The sequence below is a fragment of the Dama dama genome, chromosome 30 (assembly GCF_033118175.1).
Source record: "Dama dama isolate Ldn47 chromosome 30, ASM3311817v1, whole genome shotgun sequence".
In the NCBI taxonomy this organism is placed as follows: domain Eukaryota; kingdom Metazoa; phylum Chordata; class Mammalia; order Artiodactyla; family Cervidae; genus Dama; species Dama dama.
Genome location: NC_083710.1, coordinates 77767345 through 77788622, shown reverse-complemented (window position 1 = coordinate 77788622; position 21278 = coordinate 77767345). Strand labels below are relative to the sequence as shown.

At 41.1% G+C, this 21278-nt stretch overlaps 1 protein-coding gene across 4 annotated transcripts in view; it reads right to left on the bottom strand.

Annotated features, from left to right (window-relative positions):
- The window catches only part of MBNL2 (muscleblind like splicing regulator 2), a 164903-nt gene that overhangs the window by 25555 nt on the left and 118070 nt on the right, over positions 1-21278 (bottom strand). Inside the window, exons 4-8 of one of the 4 annotated variants that reach the window (XM_061133892.1) lie at positions 21022-21222; positions 18016-18279; positions 12348-12401; positions 11548-11701; positions 2501-2595 (exon numbers count right to left, since the gene is read on the bottom strand). In XM_061133892.1, coding sequence (XP_060989875.1) covers positions 2501-2595; positions 11548-11701; positions 12348-12401; positions 18016-18279; positions 21022-21222 — 768 coding nt within the window. The remainder of the gene's footprint in view (positions 1-2500; positions 2596-11547; positions 11702-12347; positions 12402-18015; positions 18280-21021; positions 21223-21278) is intronic. The other 3 variants (XM_061133891.1, XM_061133895.1, XM_061133893.1) reach the window with 3 other exon arrangements.

Genomic DNA, 21278 nt, shown 5'->3' with positions numbered 1-21278 from the left:
TCTATCATCTCATGCTTTGGGCCTAGCATGGCAGCTAAGGAACCACAGATGTGCTGAAGCTCAAGAGCTGGAAGGGACCTCAGCGGCCATCCAGTTCTCATCTTCCTTTCACAAGTGAGGAAACAAGGTTCATTTTGTTTAAATGACACACAATTCACATCCATATGATTCAATGTAAGCCTAAAGGGTGAAATCTTAATAAGATGAAAACTTGCCATTTCATAGTCATTAGAAATCTCTCTGAATTCTGAATTCCTAGGCACTAAAAGAATTTTCAAGTTCTTTTGTAGTGGCTCTGCTCCTTGAAACTTGTTGAAAATACTTTAAGAGTATGATATCTGAGAATTTATGTTTACTACTAGTTCTTTTTCTGTTATGTTCTTATGAAAGAAGAACTTCATCGAGAGCCACTAAAGGATTTCTCTTCGTCATCACCGAAGTGAAGTCCGGCAATGATTATACCTGATAAATTGCAAAGCACAGAATCTAGGATTCTTGAAGCTACTGTAAAGTACTCCTGTAATTTTAGTTTTTTGGACTTAATTGAAGTTAACTTATTAGTTCCTTTACCAGTCATACTGTGCTGAAAGGTGATATATTTTAGTTTCTGAACAGCTTACGCCTCCTCCTTACACAAATACATAAGCTTACACATAGGCACGTGATCTCTCAATACTTTTCTACCAAACGGGGCCAAAAAAATCACTAGGTTGCAAAAATATTTATGATACAGGATCAAGAATTTATCATAATAAAGGGACGTAACCTAAAACTCCAAAGTATTTCTTTATCTTGATTTCTTTTCCATTCCCAAGAAAGAGCTCTCTGTATGAAAAGTGCTTAACTTGCCATAAAAATATAATGTTATATTCCACTATAACCAAAACTATATTCCACTTGAAACTTGTTTTCTTATGAACGGATCTTACAGCAAAACTTCTGTCAAAAATCACAAAAACATAGCTCAAGAAGGCTAGACTTAGACTTAAAAGAAACATCCCCTACTAAGAAGGACCAAGTGAAAAGAGGAGCTTTGAACCTAAAAATGGAAGGACGCACACTGTCTCTCCCTTCTCCTAGCCTATCATTTGAAAAAAAATCCTCCAGCTAAGAAACGGATGTGATGTTCTTTGTTACATCTGTTTGGAAGCCGAGCTGGCTCTCCTGAGAGGGAAGCTGGCCTGTCGAGGTGGTGAGTGAGGAGCTGAAGCGCTGTCACTAGCTGGCATTGCCTGGGTGCCCGCCTGGCCTCTCTCCCCTCCCGCCTTTGTTCTCTTCTGCTCTATCACCGTTCAAAGGACACGGGGGGAGCTCACAGATTTTGCCTTCGTTTCTTCATTCAAGGGCACTCACACCTATCTTTCCAGTGATGAGACCTACAGCTCAGGCAACACTTATTAACTTGAACAAGGAAGGAAGTGTGAATCAGCCCTTCCCGCCTGCAGAATAGAGTTTGGAATCTGCCATTTATACCCAGACATCATTTTTCCCAATTTCTTCCATTCCCTGGGACCTTCCCTCCCCTTCCTCCTATAATTCTTGTCGTCTTTTATCAGTACAGTCGATTTTGTTAAAAACAAAACAAAACAAAAAACCAAAACACTATACTAAGAACAAAATCAAAACAGCTCGTCTGTGAAGGGAGCGCATGCGCAATCAAGTGTGTGTGTGTGTGTGTGTGTGTGTGTGTGTGTTTTCCGGGCAAGCGAGAGTTGACACTCATACTTCTCTCCTGGGACCCTGAGCGCACACGTTTGCAAGTTGGTTGGCTGGGGTTAGGGTTACAGTCAGCCCGTGACGACAGGGAACAGCCAACTGGCCCTCACTGAGAAATAGTCCATCCATGGTCTCACTGGCACATGCATGAGACCAAAAGAATTAAACGCCCCTTTATCGGTTATATCCAGCCTTTGTGAACTCGGTGGGTAGGTACTCTGCTTCCAGTACCGCTTGGCTCTCACTTGGGAACCAAGTGAGTGTGAGGAGCACATAAGACCAAGGTGAAATGTTAACCAGGATCATTCAGACCTCAAATTTGACACTAAGGAAAAAAGGGAGGCTTTCCTGAGAGGAGAATGTTTCTTTTCCTCCACAACAAATAACAGGGTCTGAATGAACTGAATCCAAATACAGCCAGTTTTGAAGCACCCCCAGGCATGCTTTTCTCTCTCTCTTTTTTTTTTTTTTTTCTGCAACAATTCACAAACCACTGGATACATGATGCTGTACTAAAAGGAACGTAAGCCTGTCAGGTTAATTACACAATATTAGGTACGAAAACAAACAGTGCAACACAAAACATAGCTACATCATTATTTGCAGTAAATGTTAACTCTAAATAAGTGCAACCTGTCCATAAATGCTGGCTATAAACTAATCAAAAAAATAAAATTTGATGGATAAACATGAAAAAAAAATTCTCACCGAGAATTTTTTTTTTAAATATCAGCACTCATTTAGAGTTCGGGATTTGTGAAAGAAAGCTTTAAAAGGAGCAAACCTGATTGGCTGTGGCTGTTGCTGCGAAGGGGACACTTGTTGCAGGAGTTGTTGCTGCAGAGACAGTGGCTGACGTAGCGCTGTGCATCATGGGTACTTTCAGGAGGGGAACCATGGGAGCAATGAACAGGAGGGTGTAGCATTATGGTAATAGAAGTGGTATTTTGGCATGGTGAATATCAGAGCAGCAAGCCATCATGGGTTAAACCAGCAGATGGCATGCAATCACAATGCAAAGCAAGGAAGCATGGGAGAGAAATAAAAAAGGGAAAATAGCTTATTACAAGTACAATTAAAGGAAGTTTTAAAACATAATCAGTGATTCCCAGAAAGGCCAAAGCAGATTACTTTGGTTGATGTATTTACAAACATTTTTACTTCTAGCAATAGATCATTCCCAATTCACAGCCTATGGTGCCTATAATGAAGGGTGCTTCTAAAAATGCAAAATGTAATGTCAAAATGAAGTAAGAGTATATGATATTCATTTTTTAATTGTCATTCTAAAACATCAAAACCTCAATATGTAGGCCTAATTTGGCAAGTCAGAATTTTCTTGGAATGAATTGCAGTTAAATTGAAATCTGGGGGTCAATTTGGGGCCGCCTGTTTGAACTGGAAATCCTGGGGATTGTGGTTTATTTGGGTCCATAAACAGTGAAGCAAAAATTATGGCCTTGATGTAAAATCTAACACAGTCACTGTGAAATAGACAGGCAAATTTTACCAATGTTTATTTTTCTTTACTGTAAATGGAACTAATCCATGTGTCCTTAAGACAGATTTCTGAACAAAGGCTTTGGGAAGTGTGGGGATAACTTATGTATGTATTATTAAAAGTTAACATCTACGGGAATAGTAAGGTACAAATACTCATTACAAATAAATCAACACAAAATCAGAAAGTATAGTAAAGCAAGGCAGTTGTGACATTTGTTTTCAAAATACATCCATTTATAATCTTTTAAAATAAGTACTTCTGGGAAACTCTGATAACTCTAACACACAGCAAAGAGGAGATAAAGGCACACCACATGAAACTTTAAAACATTGATGAAATTAGCCTGCCTCTCTGATAAAGTAAGCTTTTTCTCCCCCTTACACTAAAACCATATAAACTCTAAATAGAAACAAAATACAGATCATTAAAAAGCAGACTCGTACTTGTGGTTTCATGTCTTGTAGTGGTTGCTCTAGTCACATTAAAACGGTCATTTTCTTAAGTCTATGAGTACATTTTAAAACCTACACGTTAACTCTAAAGCCAAATAAGCCTTCAGATCTACCAGTTCCTACAGCATCTCTACCATCTCTGAAATCAATCTCGGTCACGTGCAGGTATTGTACAAACTACAAAAGACAAATAAAAAAGGTTGGAACCTACCAATACTGGGAGCGGGAGTCATGCACAAAACTGACCCTGCGTGTCATGCAATGGTAGGTGGGGAAAAAGTGAATAAAGGGAAAGAAACAGGTTAGCGGTTTAGAGTTAACATTCAAAGTGAGATCGAAGCACAACCAGAAATAAGTAGGGTTAGTTAACACAGTCCTGTAGAGTCATTCACATTTTCAGTGCGGACACAGATATATCTGACTTATTTTAAGCCGACAGTCTTCACTGCTTTTCACACTATGGATTCATCTCCATCGACATGATTCTAATAAGAATGACATGTGATCATGCGGCGGTCTCCTTTCTCTAAGACCTCACGGTATCTTAACAGGCATTCTCCAGTTCCTCCTCCGAGGCAGGAAGTGGGTATTTTACAGATGAAAAATCTGAGGCATAGTAACTACTCCAAGGTCATGCATCGTGGGAGTCAAGGGTAAGGCTAGAAATAGAAATCTATTCCTAAAATCCAGGTCAGGTTGGGTATTCACTAGATCACGCTGACCTTATTGCATCAAGAGTTTGCTTGTGTGATTGTAAAATGTTTTGTGTCAATGACAATATGAAAATAAAAACAGTAATTAAGATTCTATACCCTCCAAATCAAAGGGTTGTGGGTCAGGTGAATTTTAGATTGCTGCTTGAAAGCCCTCAATGTAGGAAGAGGTTCCCCTGACAGGCTGACCAGGATATGTGTCACCTATTTTCTGTTATGAGATTCATTATGATAAAGGAGCAGTGGCTTCCAATAAAACTAAGCACTGCTTAGGCAGAGGCAAGTTTTGCCTTCTGCAGAGGCAAAACTGCAGAACTGGGGCTGGGACAGGACTGGGGTTAGGGGGGTTGTTATGGTTGCCACTACATGATCCCTGAGGGGTACCTTTGACGAAACTCCTAGGAAACCTCAAGTTGGTGTCTAGGTGGGTAGAAAGGAGGGAGGAGGGGGTAGATTTCAATCCTTCCCTGGGAATAGCTGTCTTAACCTGTGGATGGTCTTATTAATACACTTGAATCAGAAAACTGACCATGAATATAACGCATGTTGTGGAATACCAATAAAAGAATGGTATTGAAAAGAATCATCTACTTCTGGTTCAGCTCCTTGAAAATCAAGGTAATGTAAGGATTTAGATAACTGAAGATTGGGTGTCATGTGGCCAGAGAAGTAGTTTTTAATCAAAGTAGGTATACCCACTTAGGGTTTTACAACTGCCTTCTGAGACACTAGATGAAGACTCTGAGATGTGTAGGTCTTTATTCTCTCTGCTGAACTGATCACACCTGAGGGAGACTTTTGGCCTGATCTGTATTTTGATCAGGCCAATATTAATAACTAGTCAGAAGAAGAGGCTATTTAACTGGGCTCCTCCTGGATTCTTCAGCAAACATGTGCTAATATATCCAAATGGAAACATACATACAAGCATCTCCAAATCCTGTTCATGACACCCTAGCTTTCTCCAGCCCTACCTTTCTAACCTTCTTCACAATCAAACTTCTGGAAAGTTACCTACACATCCACTTTCACTTCCTTGACCCCATCTATTCTTCAGTCCTCTCCAGTTTGACTTTCATTTTCGCCTCTCCACTCAAACTGCTGAGTCATCAAAGAACTCTGTATTTCTGCAGTCAGTTGGAGCACTTCCATCTTCATCTAACTTCCTGAGTTACAGTAACATTTAGCACTTGGCTGCTCTGTAATAAACCACTCTTTTCTCTTTCTCTTGATTTTCTGAAGACACAGACACACACACAAACACACACACATACAGACACACACACACTCTGTCTTTACACTAGAGTTTTTAGGGTTCAGACTGATTCCTTTTCATCTACTCTACACTTTTCTTCTAGTATATCATTCATTCCATGGTATCATTCAATGTAGGATTTAAATATAATCTACAAGTTCAAGGTTTCCAAATGTATGTATCCCTCCCAGATTGTTCCTCTGAGCTCCAGGTCATTCCACCTAACTGCTTATCCAGCCTTTTTACTTGGGAGATCTCACAAGCATCTCAAATTTAATACACTCAAGCATTTCCAAAACAACCGTTTCTGCACCTCCAGACATGCTAGATGGGACATATCACCGTCCATGTAGCAGCTGTAGCCTAAACTGAAAGCTCTTTTGGATATCACTTTCCCTTGTGAAATTCCCTGGTCCAACTCACCAATCAGACAGTGCAATTCTGCTTCTAAAATGCACCTTCTGTTTGTCTGCTGGTCCATCTCCACTGCCACTTCTCAGCCTGATCACCATGACATCTGGGCTCGGATATGCAGTAACATCCTAGCTGGTCCTCCTGCATCCATTCTCACCCCCATTTAGTCCAGGCTCCATTCTGCTGGTGGAGTAAACCTTCCCCAGTAGAGGTCTGTTCACATCTCTGCTGCACATGATTCACTGCCTTCTCATTGCTTTTAGGATAAAGGTTCCCATGGTCTAGTCTTTGTCTGTCTCCTCAGCTCATCTTATACGCCTCTCCCCCTGGCACCAAGCTCCAGACAGATTAGCCTCTCATTTCTCTGAACCAAATTCATCACATGTTTGGCCTGCCTTTGAGCTTCTCCTAAGCCCTCTGCCTAAAATCATCTTTATCCCATTTTCAAGTCTTAAGGTATATGTTGCCTCTTCCAAAAACTGTTCACTTGTTCTTTTACCTATCTTCACATGCCACTGAAATCAGTTTCCATTTTAAACCTTATTCAACTCTTTACTTTTTCATTCATTATACTCATAAAATTTCTGATTATACGTTTATATGGCTACTCATTGAAATCCACCTCTCCTCTTCCACTGTAAACTCTGGAGGGCAGGGTTTGTGTCTGTCTGCATCTATGGGGTACATAGTAGGTAGTCAGTTAACTGAGTGAATGTTCTCATCTACCGTGAGTGTGTTGGGAGCAACTTGTTCCTAAAATTCAGTTTGTGAATGATTTCAAAGTCAACTAAGTCAACTATGGCTGGATTCAAAGTTACTCTTTTAGAAATTTCAGGTTATTCTTTCGCATTCCAACATGGATGGGCTTCCCTGGAACACACACAAATGTCACAGGGTTGCAAACCATCAAAGGCAGCTCCTGCAGCCACACTGGGCTGGGCTAGGGAGGGGGCGGGGGTGGCGGCTATCTTTTGGCCTCAGTTCAGGATGTGGCTGAAACGCTCAACCAAATTAATGTGATGAGCATCTCTATGGGGCCAAAAGTGATGCAAACATTGTGAAAGTCGCTCAGTCATATCCGACTCTTTGTGACCCCATGGACTATACAGTCCATGGAATTATCCAGGCCAGAATACTTGAGTGGGTAGCCGTTCCCTTCTCCAGGGGATCTTCCCAACCCAGGGATCAAACCCAGGTCTCCCACATTGCAGGCAGATTCTTTACCAGCTGAGCCACCAGGGAAGCCTGATATGAATATCTGAAACACATAATTTTTGCAGTGTGTGGCTATCTTACTCAATGTCAGATTCTTCTCCTGATGTTCTTTCTAAGCCCCATCTCTGCCTTTTCAGCCCACTGTCACCCTCCCCCCACCAACACAGCCTCTTCAGTACGTCACACTAGAAATACAATGGACAATTTGTTATTCCTCAAATGCACTCTTCCCAATCCATGCTCTTCCCCCTGGCTGGGATGCTCTTCCCCTACTAGTAGAATTTTCCTCTCAAAGTCCTAAGGAAAATTTTCCTCCTTCGGAAAGTCTTTCTTTCCAAAGTGAGTCTTTCTTGCTCCACGTCGTTCGTCACCACCACCTACTGCAGATCTGATAGCCAAATATATTGTCTCTTTCTTCTTCACTCTCAAATCCCCTAAGGTGCTTTGCATGATATTTGACTTTTGGCTTGTTTTGAACTCCTCTGTATGCTCCTATTCCTTTGGAACCCAGAACAGACCATGTGTTCAAGAACAGCTTGCTGAATTAAATAGGATAAATACATTCTGCTGTGGTTATATACAGAGCGCTTCCACTAAACACTGACCGATCTTTCATCAAGATGTGTGATAAGCTTATGTAAGAGGATGGTTTCTGATCATTAGAGAATATCTGCGCTAGCACCTCCCTGTTCTACTTACTCTGTATTTCCAACTTAATGAAATAAGTCAATGAGGGAGTCAGTGGGCCACCTCTGTTCCGACTGGTAGAAGCATTTCACTAAGGCATTAATTCTATCAACAAAGACTTCTCAAACATCTTCTGCTTCAGTTGCACAAGTATTTCAAGTCTAGAATCTCTGAGTAGGATTATCGGGACACTTCCATGAATCATATATCCCACTTGGCAGCATACGCACAGCCTCAGTTTTCCCATCTGCAAAATGCAAATAATTAATGCCTGCCACTGGCAGAACTATCCTGAAGAGTCATGTGATAAGAACACTTACAGGAACTCAGAATAAACCTGTCAGAGAAATGCCAAGAATTATCATGCTGCTATTTTTGTAAGTGTGTGTGGTTTTTGTCACTTTCCTAACAGCAAAGAAAAAAGTATAACCACTAGATTAAAATAATTCCTATCAAAAAGGAAAAATCCCACCCACTGCAAATGTGCTAGGGCATCAACCAGGGTGATAATTATATTAGCATGGGTTTGGGGAAGAATCCCATATTTTGCATAATATTTTATATTAGTATCTCCCCAGCCTGAAGGCAGAGTTCCTAAAATTCAAAGTCGTATTGTATTAATGGGAGAATTTTAGCAGTATATTAAAAACTTCATTGCGAATGACCTTTCAATAAAGCCTAACTTCCAGGAGAACATAAACAGTTTTTGTTTCATCTTTATGATAATTGTTAATGTATTTATAGAAAAATCAGTTAGTTAAAAAGTAATGAGCCCTTCATTTACCAAGTTTAAAAAAAATTTTTGAGCATCATCAAAAAAAAGTTTTGAGCATCATCATTTAATTTGCAGGATTTAAAACAACAATGATTAACAAAGACTGATTATCATCATTATCATCTTAAATTAGGCTACAAACATGGCCTATGAGAAAGAAAGCTGAAATAAAAACTAGAGGAAAATAAACACTAATTTTCTGTTATGGAATTAACTGGGGGACGGACTATGCTTGTGTGTGTGTGTGTGTGTGTGTGTGTGTGTGTGTGTGTGTGTGTGTGTGTTTGCACGTGCACTCAGTCGTATCTGACTCTTTGAGACCCCATGGACTATAAACCGCCAGGCTTCTCTGTCCATGAAATTTTCCAGGCAAGAATACTGGAGTGGGTTGCCATTTCCTCCTCCAGAGGATCTTCCCAACCCAGAGCTCTAACCCGAGTTTCCTGCCTCTCTTGCACCGGGAGGCGAATTCTTTACCACTGAGCCACCTGGGAAGCCCAGGACTATGCTAAAATCCTTTTAATAAAATTATTCTTTCATCATTTAAAAGGAACATGTGAAAACTTCACAGAAGTTGAAATACACTTCAGAGCATGAGATCCACATGTCTGTTCACTATATTTATATCATGTTACAGTTGTAAATACTTCTAAAGCACAGAATCAAGTGGGCTAGGACCCACTGTTCGGCTCCCAAAGCTCTCTCAATGGAGGGCTGCTGGACATGCTTGAACAGCTCTTAAAGAGTCCAGCAGAGGGCAGAAGGGCACAACCACACAACCACACAGCCCGCGCAGCCTCTGGGCCCTCTCCGCAAGGCTCTCACCAACTCTAATCAGGCCACGGCAAAAAGGGGATGTTATCTGTTCTTGCTTTGGTGGTCTTTACGTGGTTTCCAGGTGAAATATTTTTAAGTGAGAATTCTCCCAGTGATTTGACAAAAAGAGGAAGAGTTAAGTATGGGTTCGAGGCCTTCAGCCTTTTGCACGGCTTACTCCATGGTTTCAGAGGCATTCCCAGAAAATGGTGGTGGTATCACGAACCAGTCTTCAGAAACAGACTTGCCTTTTTCTGTTTTCCCCCTCAGTATATTCTTCCACATTTTTTTTCTCCCTTAAAACATCTAGTGATGAGGTCTATAAAATAAGACCCTTGGAGAAACCACACAGAACCTCAAGAAAAGTTCACCTTCTCGTAATTATTTTATAAACATGTTACATCCCGTGGATTAAAAGTACTATCACTGCAGTGCTACAACTGTACTGAAACGTCACCAATTAAGGCTGTAATCGGACAAGAGTGAAGCCCTGATAATAACTGATTTAGAGACTCACTCTATAGGTCTGTGAGTCTATTTATGTTAAGAGAACTAAACTAAGAAAACTGTACGCTAAGAACTACTTTACTCACACAGTTGATATTTTTACTACAATCTAAATATTCTTAAAAATAATTCATTTCAAAGTACAGATTTTATATGCAGAAAAGGATAGAAATATTTATTCAACTCCCTCCTATGTTAATTCCAGATATGCTACAGTATTTGAGAAAATGGGTAAGAAACCTGAAAAGTCCACCCAAGTGGATTGGGATCAGTATGCTTCTTTATGATAAAATTGTTATTCATCTATATTGACCTTTACGTCACTATCATGGGATGAAAATTTTGACTTCAAATTAAGAATTCAATGGACAGTCTACTCACTAAAGCTTAAGTGACACCTGGTTCTTTTAAAAAAAATTTTTTTTTTTTGATCCTCTAGCAAAGTTTATTTTGCAAATATTACCCCTGCGTTTAGCTCAGATTAAAAGGTCAAAACCCCAGCCATTTATGGTGACTGTGTTTGTATATGTATATAGGTCTGTGGTCAGGGAGGTGGGTAAAAATATGGAGGAGGGTTGGCATGTATTGTATTTTTGCTTCTTCACTTTTATCTGATGTTTTACTCCAGACTCCAAAAGAGGACTCTGGCCTCCACATATGGAGGCTGGCTGGTGTCATGTCATGTAAATCAAACTGGTCTCAGGGTAACTGGGTTCTAGGTCTTTTTCTTATTAGTCCTGCCACCTTGGGAAGTCACTTCACATTTAGGGGGCCTCAGCTTTCTCATCTGTAAAACAATCAATTGGATGTGGAGATCACTAAGAATCCTTTAACCTTCAAGAGTCTATGATTAATGGAATTCATTTCTTAGTAGAATGACAGTTAAAGCACCTTAGCACCTACTATTATCAGGCATTGGCTTAGAACCTGAGGATAAGAGGTCTCTCTATTTGTGAACTTGGAGGAAGTTGAGAAGGATGGCAAAAGAGATAGAATGGATGTAAAAATATGAGTAGAGGGTTGCTTTAATTTGAATAGCCTCATTTTGTTTTTTGTTTTTTGATTTTTTAGTGCTCTGAATAGGAATAGAAAAAAAAAAAGGTTAGTATTTACTGGAATTGCTATTTTTAGGTCATTCAGGGTTAATGACAAATTTCAATTGTCACACATAAGAGGTCTTCTTTACATAAACAGTTTTACACAGTTTGTGTAAATACGAGAAACCCAAAGCCCTACGTGCTATTTGCTTCTCATGGGTTCAGTCGGTCACTTAACTCTACAGAATATTTGGCTTTAGAATCCTAACCGTCTTTAGCTATCGTCCCAAGCAAGGTAAGTTATCTAGATAGCTAGGACAAGGACAAGTCTCAGGCTGTATTGATCGTACCTCTGAAAAAGCAAACTAGATGCCACCAAACAGCTTAAAGGAATGAGAGAGAAAGCACATGACCGAGGGCACACGGACACAGGACTCGGGCGGTCAGGGCACGTACCTGTGGGGATGAAGGCGGCGTGCGGCTGCAGCTGGGCGCTGCTGAGGGCCTGCTGGTAGTGCAAGACGCTGGGGCTGAACACGCTGCTAGTGCCGCTGCTCTTCTCAAGCGCTTGTCTCTTTGGTAAAGGGTGGAGAGCACCAGGAGGGAAGGCCTGCGAGTGAAGGATCGGACAAGACATGTATAACTCGACGCAAACACACCTTCCGTGTCCACAGAGACCATCAACCGCCACACACGTTTAAAAAAGGACAGCTAAGGAGATGCCTCTGCCATGCACCTTAATGTAAACAGCGGCAATGTCGGATGAGTGAGAACTTGTTATTGAGAGCGAAAGCATGACTTCGGTAACCCCAAAACGGTAGCATCTTAACTAAGGAAAAGAAAAACTATCAAGCAACAACAGCGAAAAATGACTTCAGCTTTTAAAATGAGTTAAACTATTCTAAGGGGGAGGAGGGGGAGGAAGCATTTGTGTTATTAATATTAATACCTATTCTTTTCTTTAACTAAAAATGGCAATTTCTTGAATTTCAAGGTTAATTAGGATTATCGTGAGAATTTTTTTACGAGCCAAGTAATTTAAACTTGCTTCACTCTTTTGGAAAAGGTATTAAAATTTGTTAGGATTAATTTATTCCACATATTACATATGAAAATGAGATGGCTAAACACCTTATTGGATTTTTCTCATTAATTAAACATAATGATTCTTCGCAACCGATATTTTACAAGTAATACAAATCTCGATGGTTCTCTGAAAAGCTACATGCAAAGCGAAAGGTGAAAGGTCAAAGTACCAGGTCTACAGATGCTTCGAGAGGTCGCTTCATTGCTTTGGCAGTCGACTGAGTCTTTTAATAACAGGCAGCGAGCACATGATGGCAGTGGGCCAATGGGATTCAAGCGAATTAACATACAGGTAAACAGCAAGCAGAGGTGCATCATGGGAACGGCATTGCATTGTGGATAGGTGAGAAGGAAAAAAATATTCTGAATGCAATATACAACGTACAAAACACTAGGCATGCACAACAACAAAAATGTTCTCTAAAGAAATGAATATTACACCTTAAATTAGTATTGAAGCAAAAATGCATCTACTATACCTTAGTTAAAAGCATATAAGAGAGTAAAATATAGATGTTTGAAATTCAGGAAAGTTAATTAAAACAGCAGCTTGCATACACACCATAAGCATTTTTATATTGCTTCAGAAAAAAATGCAAAACTTTCAAGGGCCACAGGATTGAAGAACTTCTGATAAGTTAGTTTTCAAATATAAAATAATGAATGTACTATGTATAAGATCCAAGTTGAAAAAAAAATATGTCTTTAACTTTTATAAAAGTAAGTTGTAATGATGATCTAGCCTAACAAAATGAAGTGGCAAACTGAGACAAACAATTCAGGCAAAAAAATATTCAAACACAAGATTATTTAGGCAAAACAGTTTGGGTTTGGATCTTAATTTTTTGTCTGAATTATGCGGATAATTGTCTCAATTTTTCTCTTCACTCTGCTAGTGTGGATCTGGCAATATGCAATAAACTTCCAAACTTAACAAGTTGTGAATTTGAAGAGTAGGTTTCTAAAATTTCCATTTCATTCCACCGTATGGTTTCTAATGACTAACTTATCTTCCATTCTGTTTTCTACCACATTTGAAATTTTTATTCAATTTATAGTAAACAACTTACCGGGATTACACTAAGAAAATACCCTTTGAAGGGTATTTGGTGTCCTCGGATATCAAGATAATTTTATCAAATAATTCTATTCGTACTTTTAACTATAATCAGTGACCAACCCACTTAATGAGAGGTGCAACTCTTGGCTAGAACAGGTACAATAGCTAAAAATAGCAAAAACAGCTAAAAAATAGCAATGAACTGCTTGGAGTATAAGTAAGATAATATCTTTATAACTTATAACCATCCTTTGGGCAGATAGTTTCATTTAAACAGCTGAAATAATAATAAATAGTGACTGATTTAGACCATGATGAGAAAATCTTCCTGCTCCTTGATAATTGTTGTAAGAAATCTAAAAATTTTATGATGGAATTCTATGAAAATAAAGTCAAAGGGATAGCTCCAATGCAAAAAAAAAAAAAATAAAAGAAATGAAATACCCCTTTTCTATGTTTAGCACAATAGGTAAATCCCCAAGGTTTATATAACAAATACAAAATGTTTTATTCTAAAGCTCTGAGTTGCAACTATGGCATTTGGAAGAAAAGGGGATAGTATTTAACCCTTAAAATGGGAACAATGAATGACATTTTTCTTGGCCAATAAAGAGCTGTTCTTCATCATTTTGATGTTTCAGGATTAAAAGTATGAAAGTGACAGGAGATAAAGGGCTAAGGGTGAGTTGGGGGAAAAACTAGAAATAAAGCGGAAAGAACTGTAGGGAGAACAGAGGTTTAGAATGGCCAGTGGAAAAGATGTTTTGGAAGGCAGTCTGGATAGAGGCCATCACAGAGAAAATCACCGTTCTACAGACAGAACTGTGAACATTTGAAAAAACCAACAAGATTCAGAACAAGAAAGCTTTGAGTATTCTTTCCTCCAATGTCAGTTTGCCATGATGTAACTTTCATGACACCACTTGTATTTAAAATTTTTTATTCCAATATATTTTTACATTGCTAGATAATGAAATTTTTTTTTTGCTTACATTAGCCTATATTAACTACATAAGGCTACAGAGCCTGTTCTCATAGAGTGCGCTAACAACATGAACTGGATGAAACAAAGTGAAAGTGTCAATCACTCAGTTGTGTTGGGACTCTGCGGCCCCATGGGCTGAGGCCACCAGGTTCCTCTGTCCATGGGGTTCTCTGGGCAAGAATATTGGAGTGGGTTGCCATTCCCTTCTCCAGGGGGTCTTCCCAATGCAGGGATCGAACCTGGGTCTCCCACAATGCAGGCAGATTCTTTACTGTCTGAGCCACAGGGAAGCCTATTAACTGGATGGTTACACTCAAAATCATTTTGGCCTGGACCTTCTGGATTCCATTCTTGCTTCACTTTTTCAGTCCTTGGGAATGTACCTACTCTTGGGTTGATCTTTTCTGATATGCTAATGGGAGAGTGATTATGTCTCCAAAGGCTGGTGCTTATGAACAAAATTTTGAACAAAAGATCATTTAACGAAGTCTCCAGGTAGAAAAAAGAGATATTAAGTATTTCTCCCTAGGATAATCACCCGAAAGGTTAATATTCTCTTTTTTCCAATCCTCATTTGATGAAATGTAATTTCCACAGAAATTATAATAAACTAGGAATTTAAAGAAGCTGAGAGCTCTGAAGTGAGCTGGACACTGACAGCATCTCTTTCTACCACTCGCTTGAGTTTATCTTCACTAGATGCAAATATCTTTTCAAGGAAGCACGCAGCTCCTGGAGTGGACATATAAATATCTTGCACGTCTCATGCTTTGAGGGATGTGTGTGGAATGTATTTTAAAAACTGTATGGGTGAATAATCATGTTATAATGTGCCTTTGTAGCACACAGATGTTGTGTTTTAGAGCATAATATGTGACTGCAGCCATATGTTTACCTATATTGAAAGATCTTCAGGCTTAGAGCAGACCTTAGAGATCCCCAAGGCCAGTGCACCCTGGGAGCTTCCTTAGACACCTATGCAGAGAACCAGATTCTCTTTAATTGAGCCCCTACTATGGGCCAGTTATTGAACATCCATTCTAGCTGGCTTCACCAACATTTCTGATCCTCTGTCCCCTCTCCAAGCCTTCTCTATAGCGTGTGTGCATGCAGCGAGGTGTTTGATTTTCCGGATCAAGGAGCAAGCCAACTTCAAGGCAAGGCAAGCAAACCAAGCGCCAGGCCCTCAAGGTAAATATCAAACCTGAGGAGTCAAGAAACGTGGACGACAGTAACCAGAGCTGCCACTTCAATGCAGAAGAAAGGGATATGGACAAGTAGGATGGAATGCAAAGTTCCTGAACATGTTTTCCCGACTAGCTGATGGCAGCTGGTCTTGTTTCCTTTTACAAAATAAGTGTCTCCTGGTGCAGCCCCATTTTGAGGTGTGTGTGTGTGTGTGTGTGTGTGTGTGTGTGTGTGTAGAAAGACTGCTGTCTTGAAGACCAGATACCCTTTGTGTTAAAATTACCAAAGAGAAGCTCTGACTTATTTTCACATTTGAAAAATTCTGGTGAGGATGATGCCCATGTTTTAAGAGGTATTGTACAAGTATGAGGCTCTAAAGGAAAGAGATGCCTCTTTTGCTGGACTCAAAGCTTTGAATTCATTTTCAGGGTCCAATTAATCAAAATAAGCAGAAATTCCTGGACAACAATAAAAACTACACTACAGAAATTCTTGGAGCTCAGACATGGAACCCAGGTGAATGGAATACTAATTTCTGGCTGCAATCATCACTCCCATTCATTCTCTTAAAAGAAATAAAATAATTGTTTTTCCTTCATAGTGCTGAGTAATCTTGTTACTAGAGTAAGAAGACTTTGACTTCATCCAACTGCAACTGGTTTCAAATGAGCCTCTGACTTTCAAAAGACACTGCAGATTCAGTAATTTTCACGTCATTGTCAGAAAGAACCTGATGCTTTTGTTCTGAATCTACATTCCTTTGGGTTGTCTTTGACGATGCTGCAAGACCACCTGCAATATCAGAACTCCAAATCTGGCACAGTGTAACAATCGAGGAAACTATGGCAACTAAACATACTGACATCCACTCTAACAACCTTTGTGCATCTTGATGAGAAGGATGGGAAACTGCACCAAAGAAGGGCACACAGCGTCGTAATTTAAAGAAATCGGGCTGTGTGCATAAACGTAACAGCCATTTCTTCTCTCATCTCCACCAACCCAGGTCATCTACCATTGACTTATTCTAGGTACACTGCTCCTTCCATGATTCAAGAACATGCTGATTGTACATGTTAAGACTGCTACTTCCAGGTAGTGTGTGTTGTGTTAGTCACTCACTCTTATCTGACTCTTTGCAACCCCACAGACTGTAGCCCGCCAGGCTCCTCTGTCTATGGAATTCTCCAGGCAAGAATACTGGAATGGGTTACCACTCCCTTCTCCAGGGGATCTTCCCCACCCAGGGATCAACCCAGGCCTCCTGCATTGCAGGCAGATTCTTTACCCTCTGAGCCACCAGGGAAACCCACTTCGAGGTAACAGGTAGATAAATCAAGGCTCAGATAACTCAGATAAATTCAGGGCTCCGCGCTAAAGGTCACTATTAGTACCAAGGAATAAGGACTGATTTTTTCGTAGTTCCAGAAGCAGGACCCCATGATGCATTTCTATCCCGTCATGGAGGACCGTTATCCCTGTCACTAACTGAACGTCAAGCTCCCTGAGGGCAAGGAAAACTGCCTAATTTATTTACTCCATCCAGCAAGTGCCCGATGAACGCCCGGTCTCATGGGTGATCCAGTGTCTATCATACATTAAAACACAGACGTCAAGCCAGAGAGCTCACACCACAACAGATGAATTCTAGAAGTCAGTGTGGTGGCGCTCAAAAGGCCCTTGCCCAGGCCACACCCAAACCAATAAAATAAGAAATCTGGGGGAAGTGATTGCCCTTGGAAACTTTCACGTGCCCTCAGGTAACCCCAGACTACAGAAGCCCGGCTAGTGCAGTCCACGGGGTTGCAAAGAGTCGGACATGACTTAGCTACCGAGCAACAACAACAACGTGTTCTAGGCAGGTGCTTCTCAAACGTTACTATGTATACAATCCACCTGGGGATGTTTGAAAATTCAAATCCTGATCCCAAAGGTCTGGGGCGGGGCCTGAGTCGAGCTGTAACAAGCTCCCAGGGGTGCTGGGGAGGCCTGTGTCTAAGAGACAGGACAGTGACTCAGGAACTTGGGGCTAGCTTCCAGGCCTTTTATTATTCTTATTTTTCAAAGCACCATCCATTCAGCTCCATCTTCATGTTTCATGACTTGATGTTGTGCATAAATTTATAGGGAGAGAGTGAGTTTGCAGCATGGCCTTGGTAATAAGTAACAAGAAGTGGGGAGCAAAAAAATAGGGGCAGGGGCTCCTGGCCCGGGTCCATCCTCCGCCTGGTTCTCCTCTCTCCCCGGCTCGGCTCCGGGCCGCCTCGCTGGTCCTTCCAGCCGGGTCCCGCCCGCGTCCGCGCTCAGAGAGGCGCGCTGGGTTTGGGGAAGGGGCCCTCGCACCCGCCCCCGGCTTCCCTGCGCCCGCCTGAGGGATTTACTTATTGTGCTGCGAAGGGAAGGAGGGAGGAACGGAACAGAACGAAAACGAAACGGGCGGGGCGGGGCACCACGACAGGACGGAGGCAGCGGAGCAGCGGGGGCGCCAGCCGGCCCCGCTCCCGGCGGCGAGGCGCGCGTGCGCGTGCCCGCGCGGAAGGCGCGGCTCCGGGCGCGCGGGCGCGCGGGCTTCGGGGAAGGTGCGCGGCGCGCGCGCCCCACTTACCATGACTGTGGCCGCGGCCGCGGCTGCCTGGGCGGCCACCGCGGCCTGGTTGGCTTGGTGCTGCGCAGCTTTGATTTTGGCCTGCAAGTGTGCAGGAGGGTGAAAATATTTGCATTTCTCCCTCATGCAACGCCCCTTTATGTAATCCATACAAACGGTTACGGTGTTGTCGTTTGTGTCGACCATGGTGCTGTCGGCGGGGTGTGCAAAGCGGCAGTCGGTCTCTCCCCGGGCACAGTTCCCTCGCTGGAACTCCCTGCAGACCTAGGGCACGGGGGAGAGCGCACGATTCGGTAACACAAAAAGACAAGGAGCAGATGCGTTCCCTTTCTTTGAATGCTGGCTTTTGTGCCATTTCCAACCAACATTCGATTATCCGGAACCCAAGTCACTGGAATCCCGGGCAAACTGTGATCACTCGAGTTTTGCTTCGCCCTGTTTTCTGGGGTGAGAATCTGTATTGAGCAAGTAAGTCAAAATCTACACTTTAGCTAAGTTAACAGAGAAAAATCAACAAGGCCCCCATTGTTCTTGGGTTTTATTTATTTATGTTTGTTTATTTTATAGAGAACGGAAGGAAGGAAAGAAAACATGTTATATACTAATTCGGAGATTATATATACACACACATATATATTTACACACACACACATATGTATGTGTAAAATGTGGTCTTCTGTATGTAACTACATCTTCTTCTACCATGACAACTCTGGGAAGTTGTAGGGTTTTTGGCATGGAGGGATTATTTCACCAAAGATCATGCCACAAGGTCATGGCTACACAATTCCAAAAAGAATTAAGGAGATCTGACAAACTTGTTTCTCCTCCCTGAGGATGGGAAGTGGGGGCAGGGTGAATGTGAATACTCCCATTTTCCCCTAAATCTCTCCTGCTCTACAAAGATAAGGTGGGCTTCTAATCATAGATTACAAGATCTACGATACCCAAGACACCCAAACTTTCATTTAAGTCACAATATTATTTCTGACAATAAAGAAAAGATGAAAAGGAGAGAAATATGGGAAGAGATAAAGCGGCGGGGCGGGGCGGGGGGTGGGGGAAGTAAGTAGAATAGATTTTGAAGTGTTGATGTATTGTTTCTTTTTCTTATTCTTCAGTCCTTGATTATCCTGAAATCTCTAGTAACTAAAATGCTCCATCCTTTGAGGATTCCCATGGATCAAGAGTTAACTGTATGAAGAAAATTTTCCTTGGGATTTAAAGAGTATTCTTAATCTTGCCCTAAATATCAATAACATGAAATAACACAAGAAAGAAACATATAACAGTTATATTTATAAATATCTGTACCAGATCAAAATTATTTGTGAAGTGGTAACTTCTTTTCTTCTCAGGCTCTACATCTAGTGTTGATGTGCTTACGTGGTGGTTCTCATCTTGATCACTAGTGACTTATAGGAAGGGTCTACTGACATGACACCGGAAGCCTTGTGAGAGTCAAAGGTACTTGGGAAATATAGTTTCACTGACCAGTGGCCAGGCAAGTTTGAAGGCCAAGCAGATAAATCACAAAATTATTAATTGTTTCCTTCTACTTTGGATATTATCCAACATTCCATCTTTAGCTCATAAAATGTACAAAGGAAAAATTACTAAGCTGTTCCCACAGATTGTGAGTAAGCATCCCCATGTAACTGGAATAATTCGAGGCCGAGACTGCATTGGGTGTCGAGCATTTATTTACCTAGGGCTCTGTGTGCAGCCGACCTCATTCCTGCTTTGAAATGAATTGCAAGCTGCTTTGCTAAAGTCCTCGTGAATCATTTTTACATATGTCTTTGTCTGCCAATCCTGTTGGGAAGGACAACTTGTTCCCAGCTCTACTGATTTAATTTGTTTTCTAAACCACAGAGTCACGTACTGAACAGGAAAGCTTCACAGGTCCACCAGGTGGCGCCCCAAACACTTTTCCAGTCCTGTGAAAGGTCTGTTCAAAATTCACAGGGGTAGGCTGGATCAAAACAGTAGCACGGGAGTTTATAGTCTTTTCATTTAGGGATCCATATACTTCAGATGGAAGCTGATATTAGGTAACATTTTTATCACTTTCAAGATTTATTGAGTAAATATTTAAACAAATGCACATTGAAAGAACATTCTCAAACGATCCCAAGATAAAGCACACTATATATCCTAATTTTACATATGTATCACCTAACTATAATGGGTGATTGAATTAAAGGAGCCCTTTGAAAAATCTATCAGATTCTTTATACTCCATATAAAATGCTCTATTAAATATCAGAGCATACAGTAGTTAAGATAAATGGATGCCCTGATTAAAAAGAAATTTAACCCAGTCAAGTTAAACCCAGGTGAGCTGGTTTGACTCCGGACTTAAGAACTACGTTTTATAAATATGTTTTCTTGACTTTTCTAGAAGACTTGAATATCAGTGAAAGAAAATAACTCAAATCAATAATTAGACTCTCCCAGGCTCTAGTTCCCCTTGCTTACCTACATACAACCGGCTGGAGCATGCTGGAACAGCCATACTAGTTCTTAAAGTACTGAAATATGATCCTACCAGTTGGTCTGTAGTCATTGCCCTACTTCCTCCCACCTCTGTCCTGAGTGTCCCCTTTGTCCTGGCTGCTGGCTTCCTAACCTGCTCATTCCCAGACCTCTCCAGGATCCAGCAACGATTTATGCCTGACACAGTTGGAACCCTTGGGAGCCATTTCCATGACCTACATAGTGATTGATTCAGCCTTCCATTGGTTGTTGCATATTTTGCCTCTGAATATACATTCCACACAATCGATTTTTATTTGTATTGAACTTATTCTTTTCCCACAGACTAATTTCCTTTATACTCGGCCTTCAATTCAAACAGTAGAATTATGAAATGCGTGACTTTTAGGTGAATCTGTGTGTGTGGCTGTTTTGCAAGACTGAATTGGTACCTTACAAGCATTCACGTCCATAGAAGTACACTGCTACCCCCAAAGGCATCTCAAAACACAAATATAATTGAAGTACCTCCAGTTTGTCAGTCCTGAGAAGTTTCTGAGTTGCAGTTGAGCCCGGGACAGTGACGGGTGGACTTCCGGGAACAATAACAGGTGTGGTGGGTAGGATTTCCGTTGGGACTAACCCAACTCCAGGGGTTACAGGTGCTAAGTAAGGAGCAAAGCTAATCGCCGTATTTGTCCCTATTGCGGGACCTACAGGAAAAGTGGGCTGTTAAAGGAAGATAACACAGGACAGAGATGTCTTTAGAATAAAACTTTAAAAAA